Genomic DNA, 17,674 nt, shown 5'->3' with positions numbered 1-17,674 from the left:
TAAACGTACATGGATACAATCTATTTCTGTTCTCCCTCTTGTTAGTTTTTTTTTTTTTTTTTTGTGGTACTGGGGTTTGAACTCAGGGCCTCAGGTTTGCTAGACAGGCACTCTACAACTTAAGCCACTCCACCAGTACTCTACTCTTCCTCTTCCAGCAATCATAGATGGCATTTTATTTGGCCCATACAGATTTTCAGAATTGAGCAATTTCATATAAAAATGCATATTTTTGGCTTTTTTTTTAAAACATGAAGGTCCAACAACTATATATTTGAGGTGCGTAAAGACGTTGCCTTTTAATGGGCATGGTAACCATAGTCTTAGTTTGCATGGGACGGTGCCCGTATATATCTATTGTTCTGGTGCATTATGTCCTTTCAGTCTTAAAGGTGTTCTGGTTTGGGCGATAAATTACATCCACCTTTGTTGCGAGTCACAATCTTTACCATATATCCTAATTTATCATACTCAACACTCCTTTCATTTGTTACAAGTTGCCTCCTAGGAAAGGAAAAGGAGAGGAGCCAACACCAGCCTCCTCTGAGATTTGTCAAAAGGAGAAGTATGTGGGCTTAGAGTAGAGAACATATTATCTTGTGGGGAGAAATTAGGACAGGGTGCCATCTTACAGATGATGTCACAATTTGCTAATCCTTTTCCCTTCTATGATTTCAATTAACTTCACAACAACCCATCCAGCTCCACGCCTTATTTAGGTTGTCATTGTGTCTTTATTTGTGCATAGATTTTCTGTCATTCCTCGTAAACCTCATTCCATAACAGGATTCTAGACCGATCTGTTTCCCACTGCCCTGCCCAACCCCAACCCCAGCCACCCCTCGGCGTCAGGCCCCTTAGCAACTATTGACTGGTCCGGCTCCCAAAAACTAAAGACTGAATGGACTAAGGAGGAAAACGAGGCGCAGGGGCAGAGTGTGGTGACTTGGTTGAGGTCCGCGGCTAGTCGAGGGCAGAGAGAAACAGGCAGAAATCAGATTCAAGGGCCTAACTCCTGACCTAGATTCTAGGATCTTTTACTGGCTAGTTGGCTGCATCCTCCCCAAATGAGCGAGAAATGGGAAAGTGCACACGCAGGGACTCCTCTTCCACCTGGTGGAACCTCGGGGTTGGGGAGGAGGATGCTGGACGTAGAGTCAGGAAAATCAAGCGGTACAGAAAACATCTGTCTGCCACCTGCCCGGGCTCCGAAAAAAAAAAGACTACATTTCCCAGCAGCCCCCGGGGCACGTAAGGTCCTTGCCACGAGGCTTGCGCCTCCGCCGTCAGCCCACTGGGGGCGCTGCGTCGAGCCCTCCGCCGCCCCGTAGAAATCTACGCGGCCCCGGGGCCGCTTGCTTCCTGTTTGTCGGACGAGGAGACATGGCGGCGGCGCCGGCGGCTGGTGCTGGGGCCGGCCGAGGGAGACGGTCGGCAGCTACGGTGGCAGCGTGGGGCGGATGGGGCGGCCGCCCTCGGCCCGGAAACATTCTGCTGCAGCTGCGGCAGGGCCAGCTGACCGGCCGGGGTCTGGTCCGGGCGGTGCAGGTACCAGGCCGGCCAGGAGGGGCGGGGCGGACCGGGCGAGAGCTGGCGGGGGGGTGGGGTGGTGGGGGGACGGGGAAGAGGCCTTTCCAGGTCGCCACAGGACCGCCCAGACCCCCCCTTGGCCGGCTTCAGGGCTTCCTTATGGGCTGCCCGAACGCTGTCAGTCGCGGCGGGACCGTGGGCAGCGTTGGGCCGAGGCCCTCCTGGTCACGGGCCGAGCGAGATCTGACTGCTGTGGGCATTGATGGCGTGTACGATCTCTGGGCCCAGTTTCTGGATCCTCCCTTCCCTTTGCCACGTCTACACGTCTGGGGGACCTTAGCGAGTTGACTTTATCCTCTACGTGCCTCCAGTTTTTCCCTTGTGAATTTGACTAGGGTCCTCATTGCAGCCCCTCAAACGGTCCCCAAGCGTATCGTAAATGTCATTTTCTTAAAGAGACCATTCCTTGACTGTTCTCCTTCCCGGGTTCTACAGTAGGTCCTCATTGTTATTCTGTCAAAGCCCCGCATTCGTTTCGTTCTCATTACTTTCTCAATCTGTAATTACATATTTCTTTGTTGTCTGGCCTTTTCTTGCCTGTCTCCCACATTAGGCTGAGCTCCAACGGGCGCACAGACTGTTTTGCCAGTGTAGAGCGTCACAGTTCGGAGAGAGGCCTCCAGGCAGGCCTGGGTTCAAAGCCTTGCTCTCTTTTTTGCTTGGGCAAGTTGCCTTTCAGTGCCTTACTTTGTTCACTTGTAAGAAGGGATGAGAATTGGTAACTTACCTTTTAAGGTGGTTGTGAAATTCAAAGGAAACAGTTGTGTAAAATGTTGATGTGTTTGTGGTACATAGTAAGGGCTTAAGGTTAATCATTTAATGCTATACTTAGTGTTTGGCTTTTTAATAGGTGCCCAATATATGGTCAGTATTGTTTTGGGTGAGTGAAGGACACTAGCATGCTGAATAAAACATAGTCTCTTCATTCTTCCTCCAGGCCCATGGTCCCAGAAGTTACATTGCAAACGCACCTGTAAAACATTGTCTTAATCTAAACAAAACTTTTGCATAAAGTTTTGAAGGTATGCAAGAAAGTAATACAGTGATTGATGAGAGAGGGGTGAGAATTGGGTGAATGGAGGAGAGAATGGGAGTGAGACTTCACAGTACAACTTTGCACAGTTTAATTTGAGTTATTTGAATATTACTCAAATGATTGAAAAGATAGAATAAAATAAAGGCTAGGCCATATGTATTTGTGGAGGAATTCAGATGAAGGAGTGCTTCTTCTGGGTGAGATATGTTTTCTTGGCCATCAGACAACCATAGATGAGCAACCTTTTCTCCTTGCATTCCTCTCTATCTGCATTAAGATGATCCTGAAAATACTTGCTCTTTTCTTTAATCCAGAATATTTCACTGAGCTGGGTATGTAGGGACAGACAGAAAGGGAACTAACAATGCTTTGATGAGCATATACTTTGGATCAGGCATTATGCAGGTATACAATATCTTTTTTTAATCCTCAATCGTTTGGGCTACTGTGAGAATCATATCTTAACAAAGCCAAACTCATGCTAAGAAAGGTTAAGTAATATAATCCTAAACAGTCCTCCAGATAATCTGTGTATTAAGAACAATAAGGAGCTATAGAAGTTTTTGTTATGGTGGTACTGGGGTTTGAACTCAGGATCTTATGCCATAGAAGTTCTTTAGCATGATGAATGAGGCAGTTTAGGAAACTAAATTTGTTTCCATTGCTAAAGATTTAGGATAGGAGGAAACTAGAGAAGCTTACCATATTAGAAGGCTACTGGAATTTTTGTTGTTGTTGGCACTGGGGTTTGAACTCAGGGCCTCACACTTGCTAGATAGGCTCTCTTACCTCTTGAGCCACTTTGGTAGCCCTATTTTTGTGTGTGGTTTTGCCTGGTTATTGTGGTAACTGATTGTTGTGTATTGGTTTGAGAGCTATTTCAGAAGTTGATATAACAACCCCTGCTCAGAACTATAGTGAGGATACGTAAGGGAATCTTCAGCTTTCATGTTTCTTTACTTAGTTACTTTCTTTGACCTGTTTGTAGTCACACTTCCCTCTCTCATCTGCAGAATGAATTATTTGCTCACCTGTATTTCCATGGCACAGTAAACATATCCGTTATGGCATGTGGTATAGGAAAATAACCAGGTTTTAAGATTTTTTAAGTGTAAATATATATATGCTGTATATATTTATGTATATTATATATTTATATATTGTATATATTTGTATTAAGATTGTTTTGTCTCAAATCTCTAGAACTTTTTCATCTTGCAAATCTGAAATTGTATATCCACTGAACAATTCCCCATTTTCCCCCTCCCTCAGTCCCTAGTAACCATCCTTCTTTCTGTTTCTGTGAGTTTGACTACTTTATTATTTTATTTATTTGCAGTACTGGAATTTGAACTCAGGGCCTCACGCTTGCTAGGTAGGCACTCTATCATTTGAGCTATTCTGCCAGCCCATTTTTGTGTTGGGTATTTTTGAGATAGTATGTCTGGAACTCGTTGCCCTGGGCTGGCCTGGAACTTCAATCCTCCTGATCTCTTCCTCCCAGGTAGCTAAGATTATAGACTTGAGCCACTGGTATCCAGCTGGGTTTTTTTTTTTGTGTGTAGCAGGCTTTTGCTGTGTAGCCCAGGCTAGCCTTAGAACTAGTGATCCTCCTATCTCAGCTTCCCTAGTGCTGGGATTACAGATGTGTACCACACCTGATCAGTTTTGACTACTGTCCATATAAGTGGAATTGTGCATTTGTCTTTTTGTAATTGGTTTATTTCACTTAGCATAATGTGTTCAAGCTTTATCCATGTAGTAGCATTCGATGGAATATTCTTGGAAAAGACCAGATTTCTTAAGTAAGATGGACAAGAGTTGAACCCTAGTCACTTGCTAGTTGAGTGACCCTAGGTTAAGTTACTTAATCTCATCAAATTTCAGTTTCCTTATTTTGAAAATGGTGATAATAACATCTACCTCATATGGTTGTTAGAAGAATTAAGTAAAATAATATGTTTTAAAAAACTTAGTGTAGCACATATTAAATATTTAGTAAATAGTTGTTCTCAGCTAGTAATTATTAGACTGGGAGGATATTTTATTTTTCTTTGTATTTGCAGAGCTTGGAACCATGCCTCACACTTGATACTAAGGACAGGAAACTGCTTGAATTGGAATTCTGCATAGTCCTGTGTCTTTCTCTACTTAACTCCCCAGCAATACCATGGCTTTAAAGAGTTCCAGAGTCAGGTTGCCAAAGATACTTGATTTGTGTCTTTAGGCGAGCTATTTAATGTCTTTATGCCTCAGTTTCTTCACTTGTGAAATAAAGATAATCATAGGACCTAATTTCCTAAGGTGCTATGCAGGGACCAATTGAGTATACACATAAAGCGCTTCAAATGGTGACTGAAATGTGTAAGTACGCTATATAGATTATTCATCTTGTTTTTCTTTCTTTTTTGTTTTGGCGGTACTGGGGTTTGAACTCGGCCTCACGCTTGCTAGGCAGGCGCTCTACCACTTGAGCCACTCTGGCAGTCCCTACATATTTATTCATAAATATGTTCTGATGGATCCTAAGTCTGTATTTCCATTGCTGATCTCTTCCTTTAGCTTCAGATGTGTAGGTATATTATATCCAACTGCCTTCTCAGCATTTCCATATAGATACCTGATGTACAACTCAAACTTAATATGTTGAAAACGAAAATCCTGATTCTTCTTCCACCAAATCTGATCTTCCCCAGGTCTTCCCCATATCACAAAATGGAACATAAGGGAAGCCTGGGAGAAGACTATAGGCCACATGATTTAGAATGGGCCTATCCTACTTGGATTGTAGTTTGTCTTATTTTTTTTCCCTTCCTTTCATTCCACCCTCTGTCAAGGTAGTACAATATGTTGGAATGATACTTGGGAGTTTATCCAGCCTCACATTCATTAGCACATTTGATCCTCAGGACAAATCAGGTCTTATAAATCTCTTGCTTAAACCTCTCCAACTACTTCCCATTGGAGTTAGAATCAATGGGATTCCTTACCATGGCCGTACAAGGCCCTGTGTCATCAGTAGGAGTTGAGGGAAAGGATAGAGTAGGTAAATCCTGGGCACTAGGGCAGTGCAGCTCACACTACAAGTTGTGACCCACCATCTCCAGATACTCTTCAGTTTGGCAGTTTGGTGATGGGCTGGGTTATGGGAGCCCTTGTCTGTTTCCCAAATGCTAGCCGTCACATCCTTTATGATTATTTGCGTATCTGGATTTCACCTGTTTTTTAACTTCACATATTTTTCTTCAGATGGATTCACTTTTTTTTTCCATTTTCTTTTTATAGTGCTGGGAATTGAACCCAGGGTCTGGCACATGCTAGGCAAGTACTCTACCACTGAACTATATTCTGAGTCCCATATTTTTTTCCCTTAATTTCAATAGGCATTGTTTGTTTTAGCCTTATTCTAAGCATTAGTGTTTGTAAAACCTAGGGATTTAAGTCCAATAAGCTTTCCCTTGTTTGTCAAGGGCAATTTGTTACTGAAAAAACTGTGGATAGGGTAAATTTACATAAATATATAAATACTGTTTATATACAGGAAGTATTTATATACACTAGCCCTAAAATTAACTCCTAGTTATATTGAAACAACATAGACACCATTAAAGTGTACGTAAGTATTCAATGGTGAACATTTGTTGTCAGAATAACATAGCAAGATATTTAATTTTCATTAATAATCCTTTAAGATGTCTGTTTACTTGTACTAAGTTTGATATTTTGGGACATAATATAACTTACATTTAGGATTAAACCAATAAGATATACATTTGTCTTTATGGAATGCATCCTTTAATTATTTGTAAAGAATGGTGGTAAAGACAATAAATCAATGAAAACTGGGAATGTCATATTTCCAAGAGAAAAACCCATATGACACCTGCCAGTAATTCAGCTGTGAAGGTGACTGGGTAGTGGCTCTTTTATTATAGTGCTCCTGCTGTTCACAAGGAAAACAAAATTTAAAGGATTATTTTTAAATGAGAGTAATGCCTTGTGAGACAATGTGCATATAGTAACAGAAATTCCTTGTGAAGCTGAATATTTGAACTGGGATTGGATCTCTAGGTATCATGAGGTTTGTAACAAAAAAACAATTCCCTGCACCACTCTGCATCTCTGAGTGCATACTCAGTGCATACAGTGTCTACACTGTAGCTATTATTTTTGCAAAAAGATGGCTCAGGAAGCCAGAGAGTCAGTGTTTCTAAATAACATGCTTATAAAGCTATTTCTTGACTTTTCCAATTTGGTATTTTCTGTTTTCTTCCTCCTGCAAAAGATTAGGATTTAATTCACTATAATTTATGCTACCTTGTAACCTTTCTCCCAGTATCACTGTTTTGTTTGTTGAAGTATTTGCATTATGCTGATGATATAATTATTGTTTACAGCAGAACTATGTATATACAGAAATGATAATTGTAACTCATATAATTTTTTGTTTAAAGCGGTCCTTTTTTTATTTTAGGTAGTAGTGTAGTTTGAACACATGGCCTCACACTTGCTAGGCAGGTGCTCTGCCACACTTGAGCCACTCTGTCAAGCCCTTTTTCTGGTGGGTATTTTCAAGATAGGGTCTCATGAAACATTTGCCTGGGCTGGCCTCAAACCATGATCCTCCTGATCTCTGCCTTCTGAGTAGCAAGGATTATAGACGTGAGCCACTGGTACCTGGTCTCTTCCTATTTTTTTAAACTGAGGGATAATATGCATATAATTAAATTTCCCTTTTTTTTTTTTTTTGGTGCAGAGGATTGAATCCAGGACATCATGTATACTGAGCCTATGTTCTACTATTAAGCTATGTCCCCAACCCAAATTCACCCTTTTTAGTGTATAGTTGTATGAGTTTTGACAAATGCTTATAGTCATGTGATCACCACTACAGTTAGAACATAGAAAATCTCTTTGTAGAAGTTCTTTCCATAGCCATTCACTTGTTTTCTTTCTCTTTTTTTGTCATTTTCCAGACTGTTAAATAAATGGAAACATACTTTATAATCATATATACACATATATGCATATATATGTATACATATGTACATACCTGTAGCCTTTTGAGTCTGGCTTCTTTCACTAACATAATATTGCATCCTTTTAAAATTTGCTTTCTGTATACTTATAGTTTGACCTCAAATTCTCCTGTTACCCCGTATTTGAAAGTCTGTTAATCTCCTATTAAGTAGATGGAGTTTGGACTGGTAACTTACTTGATGTTGTACAGCTGAATTCTTGGGACTTCCCTTAGCTAAATCCTGAACATTTTATTTGATTTTTTCATGTTTTAGACCCTTTTCCCTAAATTCTCCATCTTTCTTTTTTTCTTAGAGCACATTGTGTAGTAGCCTCCCAAGAAAGAATGTGTGGGAAGTAATGTTTTTCAAGCCTGCATATCTGAAAGTGTCTTTTATTCTGACACTTAAGTATTTATTTAGGTATAGAATTCTATGTTGGAAGTTATTTTCCCTTAAATTTTAAATAGTATTGTTCCATTGTCTTTAAACATATTGTTTCTTAGATTTGTGCATGAAGTTGCTGAAAGTATAGTTCATTTTTTGTTTCATTGTAGTAATCTATTGTATTAATGGACCATGATTCATTCTACTTTTGAGAATTATTTGGGATCTTTCCAGTTTGTGCCTATTATGAATAATGCTGAAGTGAATGTTCTTATTTATCTTTGGTATGTTTGCACAATTTGAGTGGTATATACTTAGAAGTAGAATTTCTGTGTTATAGGACATGAATCTGTTTAGCATCAATAGCTAAAGAGTTGTACTAATTTTCACTTTCATCAGACATATCTGTGAGTTCCATGTTCTCACTAATCTATGGTGTTATATCAGTCCTTTTAACTTTAGTCTTTCTCACCACCACAGCTAGCTCCTGCTGTGGGCATTTATTTTCAATTTTCTTCCATTTAGGATTAGAATTGCTAGATCACATGGTAACTCTGTTTAACTTTTGAGGATTTACCACACTGTTTTTCAAAGTGGTTTATACCATTTTACATTTCCACTTGCAGAATACGAGGGTTCCAAATTCTGTGTACTTTCACAAATGATATACAATTTGACCCATCATTATTGTAAACTTCCCCGTTAGGCCACCTTTGTAAATGCTTGGATCTGTTTCATGTCTGTTACGTTCTTCTGGTCTATTTATCTATGTACTGGTGTTGTCTTATTTTCTGCAACTTTATATGTATTGATTTTGGGTAGATAGATGGAATAGAAGTATATGTTCCTACTTGGTTAACTGTAACAGTCAAAACTGCCTTGGCTCTTCTTGACCCTTTGCCGTTTTTTGTATGCATCTTGAAATGAACTTACACATTTTTACAAATAAAATTTATTGGTATTGCAGTCAGTCTATTAAACTTAATGCATTCTTTCTCTTTCTTTCACTTCCTCCTCTGTTGCTCTGGTTTGGTCTTCCTTAGTTTTTCTTGATGATTATTATAGTTTTCTATGTAGCAGTCTTTTATAACTTTGTTAGATTTACTCCATGGCATTTTGATTTTTTTTTATGGTATTGTAAATAGTGTTTTGAAAACTGTAGTTATAATATAAAAATAATATTGATGTTTTATATTTCTCTTATAGTTTAAGAATTTACCTTTAGACCATTTTAGATTATGTATGTGAATAATCATGTTAAATGTATTATCTGCAAATGAAGCTTTTATCTTTTTTAATCTTATCTCTTTTTTTTATCTTCCCTTACTCTGCTGACTGACATTTCAGAACAGTGCATACAAGTGGCACATTCATGGTCTAAAAGCAAAAATCCTTAACGTTAAATATGATTTTTGTGGTAGGTCTTCTGTAGACACCTTATGTTGAGTAGATGAGTTTATCATGACTGGATGTTGAGTTACATTGAAAAGGCTTTTTCTGCATCAATCAAGATGTTCATGTAATAATTCTTTACATTCTTAATGTGGTGAATTACACTGAATAAAATTTTCAAATAATAAAACCAATGTTTAACGTCTGATACAGATTTATATCCTCGTTTTACAAATTGCTAAATTAGCTAATTTTTTAATTAGAATTTTTTTTTTTTGGGTGAAACTGGCTTATGGTTCTTCTTTGTAGAGGTTTTGGTATCATGTTTAAAATGGTCAGTAAGCATGGATTTATTACTAATTTCAGGATATTTTCAAATTTCTACTTTGATTTCTTCTTTGACCTATTACGCATTTTTAAGAAATATATTTGTTAATTTTCAAGTAGGAGGATTTTATAGTTACCTTTCTCTAACAGATTTGAAGTTAATTGCAGTGTGGTTGGAGAACATATTCTATATTTCAGTTCATTTAAGTGTGTAAACATTTGATCTATGGCCTAGCAATTGGACATTTTGTAAATGTTCTCTGTGTACTCTGTGTAGAGAGTAGTTGTTAGATGTAGTGCTATAGGTATGAAAATTTCATTCCTGTTAAAATATTTTGTTCTTACAAATTTTTGAAAGAGTTTTTGGAAAAGATATATAAAAATCTTCCACTATGAGTATGGATGTTTTTGTCCTTTTCCAGACTGTTAAATAAATGCACTTACAAAGGGGCACTCTGCCACTTGAGCCATGCCTCCAGTCCATTTGGCTATGTTTGTTTTGGAGATGGAGTCTTGTTGAAGTATTTTACTGGGCTGATCTTGAACTGCAGTCAGTCTTCCCTATTTCAGCCTCCCAAGTAGCTCGGATTACAGGTGTGAGCCACCAGTACCTGGCTCTCTTGTTGATTTTGACATTTTGGTGTGTGTTGTCATTGTGTGTTATTTCCCATTCTTTTACTTTTAGCCTTTATGTGTTTCTTTTGTAGTCAATGTAACAACTTTTTAATTAGAGCATTTAGCACATTTACATTTAATGTAAAAACTGATATTTTGGGTTTTAAGTATATTTACTCAGTACAGTATTTCTTTTAAAATATTTTACCTGTTTTGCATTCCTTTTTGGGTTCTTTTATTAATGTTTCTTTTAAAAAAGGTTTTATTGAGACTAATTTATATGATCAAATTTGCCCACTGTAAGTGTACAATTCAGTGATTTTTAGTATGCTTATAAAAGTTATGCAGCCATCACTGTAATCCAGTTTTAGAGTATTCCTGTCATCCTAAAAGTTCACTGTTTATTAGTTTATTAGATGTCCATCATTTATTTAGTTTTTATAATAGCTTTATTGAGGTGTGGTTCACATGTATAAGCTGTCATTTAAAGCATACAAATCAGTGGATTTTTGCTGTTTATACAAAGAAGTTATGTAGCTTTCATCACAGCCAGTTTTATAACATTTCATCATTTAAAAAAGAAACTCTGTATTCAATAGCAGTTACTCCACAATTCCTGCCTCCCACTGGTCCTTGGCAATAACTAATCTGTTTACTGTCTCTGGATTTGCTCGTTCTGGACACTTTAGATTAATAGAATCAAACAATATGTGGCCTTTTGTGACTGGCTTCCTTCATTTAGCATAATGCATGTGTTAGTACATTGTATTACTTTTTCCTGTTGAATAACATTTCATTTATGAATATACTGTATTTTATTTATCCATTCATTGGGTGATGAACATTTGAGTTGTTTCTACTCTTTGGTTATTAAGATTAATGCTGCTATGGGCATTTTGTTGTTGTTTAGGTTTTTTGTTTGTTTTTGACATTCTGAGGCAGGATGTTGCCAGGTAGCCTAGGCTGGCCTTGAACATACAGTTTTCTTCCCTCAGCCTCCCAAGTGCTGAGATTAGGCTTGCACCACCACAGCTAGCTCCTGCTGTGGGCATTTATTTTCAATTTTCTTCCATTTAGGATTAGAATTGCTAGATCACATGGTAACTCTGTGTTTAACTTTTGAGGATTTACCACACTGTTTTTCAAAGTGGTTTATACCATTTTACATTTCCACCTGCAGAATAAGAGGGTTCCAAATTCTGTGTACTTTCACAAATGATATTTTCTTTTTAATTGTGCCATCCTAGTGGGATGTGAAGAAATACCTCATTGTGGATTTGATTCATAGTTCTCTGATTACTAATGATATTTAGCATCTTTTCATGTACTTACTGACTCTATATCTTTTTTGGAAAAAAATGTCTATTTTAAGACTTTACAAATTATTTTTAACAATTTCTTCAATTAGATTATTTAGTCAATACATCTTTTTCTTTTTATGTGTAGGTAGTTTGTGTTTTTTCAAAGAATAGTCCATTTAATCTAAGTGATCAATCAAATTTTGGGGGTGTGGAGTTGTTCATAGCCCTTTTATCCTTTTAAGGCCATGGGATCAGAAATAATGAGCCTGGTTACATTGTGATATTAGCAATTTGTCGTCTTTTTTCTTTTTTTCTTGATTAGCCTGGTTAGAGTTTGTCAATTTCATTGATCTTTTTAGAGCCAGTTTTTGGTTTTGTTAATTTTCTGTATTGATTTCCTATTTTCTTCTTTTCTTTCTGACAGTACTGGGGTATGAATTCAGGGCCTTTTACTTACTGGGTAAATGCTTTACCACTTAAGTCATGCCTCTAGTCCTTCATGTTTTCAATTTCAGTGATTACTGCTTTCATTTTTATTTCTTATTTTCTTCTACTTGCTTTAGGCTTAAATTGCTCTTCAGTTTCTGATTTATTAAGGTGCAATGTTAGATTATTAGCTATAGACACTTCTTTCCTAGTATGTACTCATTGCTATAAATTCCCCCCTAAGCATGGCTTTTGTTAATTCTCACAAGTTTTGATAAGTTATATTTTCATTTAATTAAAAATACTTACAAATTTCTCTTGAGACTTATTTGACCCACATGTTAATTAGAAATGGGTTATTTCATCTCTAAATATTTTGGGATTTCCAACTGTCTTTCTGTTCATTGGTTTCTAGCTTAATTGCATTGTGGTTTGAGAACATACCTTGTATAATTTCTATTTTTTAAAACTTGCTTTGTTGCCCAGGGTGTGGTCTGCCTTGAGAATAATGTATATTCTGCTGTTATTGGATAAAGTATTCTGTAAATGTCAATTAGATCCAATTGATAGAGGGTGATGTGCCTGTCAACCATACCCTTACTGATTTTTCTTCATGATAGAGGGTTGATGAAGTCCAACTATAGTAGTAGATTTTTCAGTGTCTCCTGGTAGTTATTCTAGTTGTTGGCTCATATTTTTTCGATGTGCCATATGTATATACATGTTGAAAGCCATTATGTCTTTTTGGAAAATTAACTTTTTTAACATTATATAATAGCCTTTTTTATCCGTAATGATTTTCCTTTTTCTGAAGTCTTCCTTGTCTGAACTTACTGTAACTACTTAAGCTTTCTTTTAATTACTGTTAAGGCAGTTTTTCTTCTTCCATCCCTTTATTTTAACTGTTTCTTTCTTTCTTTCTTTCTTTTTTTTGGCGGTACTGGAGTTTGAACTCAGGGCTTCAGGCTTTTGAGGCTGGTGCTCTACCACTGGAGCCATGCCTCCAGGCCTTTTTGCTTTGGTTATCTTGGAGACAGGGTCTTACTTTTTGCTTAGGCTGGCCTGGACTGCTATCCTCCTATTTTAGGTTTCCCGTTGTTGCCGTGTTACTGTGCTCAGCTTTTTGTCTGTTGAGATGGGTCTTGCAAACTTTTTTCACTTGGCTGGCCTCAAACCATGATTCTCCTGATTTCAGCCTCTCAAGTAGCTAGGATTCTAGGTGTGAGCCACTGGCACCCAGCTTAACTATATATTTAAAGTAGGCTTCTGGTAGACAGCATATAGTTGGGTCTCATGTGTTGTTGGGTTTTTTTAATCCTCTCTGATAGGCCTTTTCTTTTTTTTTTTTAAATAAATTTTTTATTAAGGTACATTCACTCTACAGGGTGGGATTCGTAGAGACAATTCCAATTAGACTTATATTGTACATTATTTACATTGCCCCTATCGTCTCTCAACCCCCTCTCCACTCCCTTAAAGCAATTGCAAGAGGTTTCTTAGGTCTGTTTCATATAGGTGTATAAAGTCCCTTTGCCATATACCAGACCCCTGTCCTTAATTGTTATTTAGACCATTTCTAGACATTTACAGTGATTATAGTTGGATGGTTATCTACCATGTTCGTAACTGTTTTCTATTTGTTAGACTTGGTCTTTTTTTTTTTTGTGGTAGGATTGGGATTTGAACTCGGGCCTTCATACTTGCAAAGCAGGTGCACTATTACTTGAGCCACACCTCCAATCCTTGGTCTTTTTTTTTTTAATCTTCCTGTCTTTTTCTCCCTTCAGTGGATTTAATTGAGCATTTTACATGAATGCATTATTTCTTAGTGCATCAGTTATATGTAGAGTCATTTTTAGTGGCTGCCCTAGAGTTTGTAGTATTCACTTAGAATGAATCTAAGCCCACTTTTTAATAACTCTGTGCTTCTGCATTGGTGGTACTATTACAGGGCATTCCTAGTTTTTCCCTCTTATCACTTTCAACATTCCTGACACTCAGTTCACTTCTCCAAAATATTTTCACCTAGTAGTTGCTACTTAGCCATTATGATAATGATGATGGCTGGTGGAGTGGCTCAAGTGGTAAAGAGCGCCTGCCTAGCAAGCATGTGGCCCTGAGTTCAAACTCCAGTGCTGCCCAAAAATAAAAGCTCAATAATGTGGCAGTACTGAGATTTGAACTCAGGGCCTCATGCTTGTAGACAGGCACTCTAACGATTGAGACACACCTCAGCTAGCCCTTTTTTGGTTTTAGGGTTTTTTGTTTTATTTCATTTTGTGGGACAGGGATTTGAATTCAGAGCTTTACACTTGCAAGGCTCTACCAATTGAGCCACGCCTCTAGATAGAGTCTCTCATTTTTGCAATATAGCTGGGATGACTGGTACCATGCCTGGCTTATTGATTTAGATGGAGTCTTACTAACTTTTTCCCCCTCCTGGGCTGGCTTCCAACTTTGATCCTCCTGATCTCTGCCTCCCAAGTAGCTGGGATTATTAGTGTGAGCCATTGAGCCCTGCTCATTAGTAGCATTAGTTTGAATGATTACAGATTCATTCAGAATAAAAACGTTATTTTAGTTTTATGTTCATTTGTTGCATCTTCAATATTCTTTGTGTATATCCAAGGTTGGAAACCCATTTTGATTGTCTCTAAAGAACTACTTTTAATGTTTTTGATAGGGCAGCTCTACTGTTAAAATTTTTGTTTTTTATTTTTAAGACAGTCTTAAAAAATAAATTCTTTATATTTTTCTTCTCTTTTGAGGAATAATTTTGCTTGATTCAGTATTTTAGGTTGATGTGATTTTTTTTCTTTTTAATGTTTTAAATATTTCACTCTCCTCTTCTTGCTTGCATGGCTTCTAATATGAAACCTAATGTAATTCTTATCCTAGTTCCTCTATAGGTGGCAAGGATTTCCCACTCTTCGGCTTCTTTCAAGGTTTTTTTCTTTGTTGTTTTATTGTTTGTTTTAGATTTTGAATATGATAAGCTCACATGCATTTTTTAAAAATACTTATAAGTGTTCTGTGAATTTTCTGTATCTATGAGTTGTATGTCATTAATTTTGAAAAATTCTCAACCATTATTATATCAAATACTTCTTTTTTTCATTCTTCTTCTAGTATTCCAATTACATGTATGCTATATCTTTTGTAATTGTCCCACAGTTCTTGGATATTCTGTTCTGCTTCTTTCATTTTTTTTTACTTGGTATTTTATTTTGGGAAGTTTCTATTGATATGTCTTTAAGCTCACTAATTATTTCTCTGGGTATGTCCAGTGTACTAACGAGCCCATCAAAGGCTGATAGTGCTTTTGATTTCTAGCCTTTTTCTTACTTTTAATTGGATTATTTCTTTTTATTGTTGAGCTGCAAGAGTTCTTGATACATTTTGGATACTAGATCCTTATTAAGTACCATATGAATTTCAGGATTTGCTTGTCAATTTATGCAATAAAGCCAGCAAGGATTTTAATACAACTTACGGGGTATTGCTGTTTTAGTAATATTAAGAATGAATGTAGTAGATATTGCCATTTTAGTAATATTAAATCTTCTCATCCATGAGCAAGGGATCTTTTTTTTTGGTAGTACTGCAGTTTGAACTCCAGGCCTTGTGCTTACTAGGCAGGCACTTTACAGCTTGAACCATACCTCCAGTCCTTTTTGCCCTAGTTATTTTGGCAGTAGGGTCTTGCTTTTTGCCCAGGCCAGCCTGGACCACCATCCTCCTGTTTTACACTTCCCACCATACCTGGGATGATTGGTCTTAACCCCCATGCCCAGCTTTTTTCTGTTGAGATGGGGTCTCATGAGTTTATTTCCTCAGATGGTCTCTGTCCTCCTATTCTCAGCCTTCTGTGTAGCTTAGGATGATTGGCAGTGAGCTACTGGTGCCCAGCTATATTTCTGTTCTTTATTTATTTCTGCTACAGTGTTTCATATTTTCTTTCTCGTGCTTGATTGTTTTTGGTATACTCCTTTTTCCTCTAGTTTTTCATGGTAGAAATTTAGAGTATTGATTAATGATCTCTTTTCTACTTTTAATATTGTTTACAACTACACACTTGTCTGTAAGTACTGCTTTTGCTAGATCCCATAACTGTATTTGTTTTCTTTCTTTGCCTTTCAAGGAAAGAAAAGATGTATTTCCACTGTTCTGAGCTTTCGTCAGTTTGAGCTCACTTAAACAATGTGAAGTTGCTGACACTCAGTAATTTTTGATGTACAGAAGTAGTAATTTCCTATGTTTTACCCAAAGACAGATTGTTCTGAATATCTCATTACCGCTTATCACCCCTTTGTTAAAATCTAAGAAACCCAGGAAGAATAATGGAACTTGTCTATTTATCATAGAACAGATATGTGTCAGGATAGAACCAAAATGTTATTGAAGATCTATATGTCTTGTGCTAACAGCTTCTAAAAGAAGCTTTTGATCTGATTGAGGTACATGAAAATTATTCACATCTGGCCCCCGATAATGGTGTTTTCCAAAAGTGTTAGTGAAAATTGTCGTAATTGATTAATGTCCTTGTCATGTGTTACTGCTATTGTTCATGCCTTCAAGCATTTACTGAGTACCAGCTCTGTGTCAGGTTCTTCTGCAATGGATTCACATGAGGGGGAGGGAGGACATGCAGTTTGGTCCTTATTCTGAAGTAGTTGTGGTCTAGAGGAGGAAAGGGAAAAATTGAATGATTTAATTAGGTTTAATTAGGTACAATAGGCTAAATTGTGCAATAGATAATGCCTCAAAGGAGGGGGCACCTAATCTTTTACAGGGGAAGGCCAATCAAGGAAGGTTTCTTACTGTTGGCTTGCATTTTGAAGGAGAATAAGTATTTCTGATAGAAAAGACAGGGAAAGAGCATTTTGGGCAGGGAAGGAGCATGTACAGAGGAGCATAAAGAAGAGAGAACACATGATTTTGGAGCCTAGAGTGTCCATTTGGAAAGACATGGGACTGAAAAGTAGGAGGTAGGTTATAAAAGGGTGTTGTATCACAAGGAGTTAGACTTCTAGCTTGTAGGTCCTTTTTGAAGATTTCTACAAAAGAGGCCTTCAAATTTATTTCCTGGGAGCATTTGGGAGTCACCTGCATTCCTTTGTCATATCTGTCACCAGTAAAAATGTTCTTTTCTTTGATTCACAGTTCACTGAGAGTTTTTTGACTGAGAGAGACAAACAGTCCAAATGGAGTGGAATTCCTCAGTTGCTCCTTAAGCTATATGCCACCAGCCACCTCCACAGTGACTTCATTGAATGCCAAAATATCCTTAAGGTAACTCTTAGGGGCTTTAGAGGGGTTGTGTTCAGTGTCTCCAGGTGACCCAAACTGTCTGTCTTTTAAAAATAGCCTGTTTTAATTATGTGAGTTGTAGAAAATTAAAGAAAGTTCAGAAAAAATACAAAAAAAGAAAATCACTAGTAATCCCACCATCCAGAATTAATTGCCATTAAGTTTCCTGTGCATCCTGTTGGGCTTTATTCATGCTTATTTTGTGGCAATGCTTGCTTAATTTGGGAGGTCAACACTATGCCCCTGTATTTGGATGATATTCTGTCCCTCTG

General features: G+C 37.5%; 1 protein-coding gene across 3 annotated transcripts in view; it reads left to right on the top strand.

The window, feature by feature from the left end:
- The first annotated feature begins 1,319 nt into the window (after nt 1–1,319).
- The window catches only part of Trpc4ap (transient receptor potential cation channel subfamily C member 4 associated protein), a 94,750-nt gene continuing 78,395 nt past the window's right edge, over nt 1,320–17,674 (top strand). For 2 of the 3 annotated variants that reach the window (XM_020177788.2, XM_020177790.2), the window contains exons 1-2: nt 1,320–1,548; nt 17,256–17,384. In XM_020177788.2, the coding sequence (XP_020033377.1) occupies nt 1,384–1,548; nt 17,256–17,384 (294 nt within the window). In that variant the 5' untranslated portion in view covers nt 1,320–1,383. The remainder of the gene's footprint in view (nt 1,549–17,255; nt 17,385–17,674) is intronic. The other variant, XM_020177789.2, reaches the window with a different exon arrangement.

This window comes from Castor canadensis, chromosome 5, assembly GCF_047511655.1.
Source record: "Castor canadensis chromosome 5, mCasCan1.hap1v2, whole genome shotgun sequence".
In the NCBI taxonomy this organism is placed as follows: Eukaryota; Metazoa; Chordata; class Mammalia; order Rodentia; family Castoridae; genus Castor; species Castor canadensis.
Note: the sequence above shows the minus strand (reverse complement) of the source record. Positions and strands in the feature narration are given on the sequence as shown.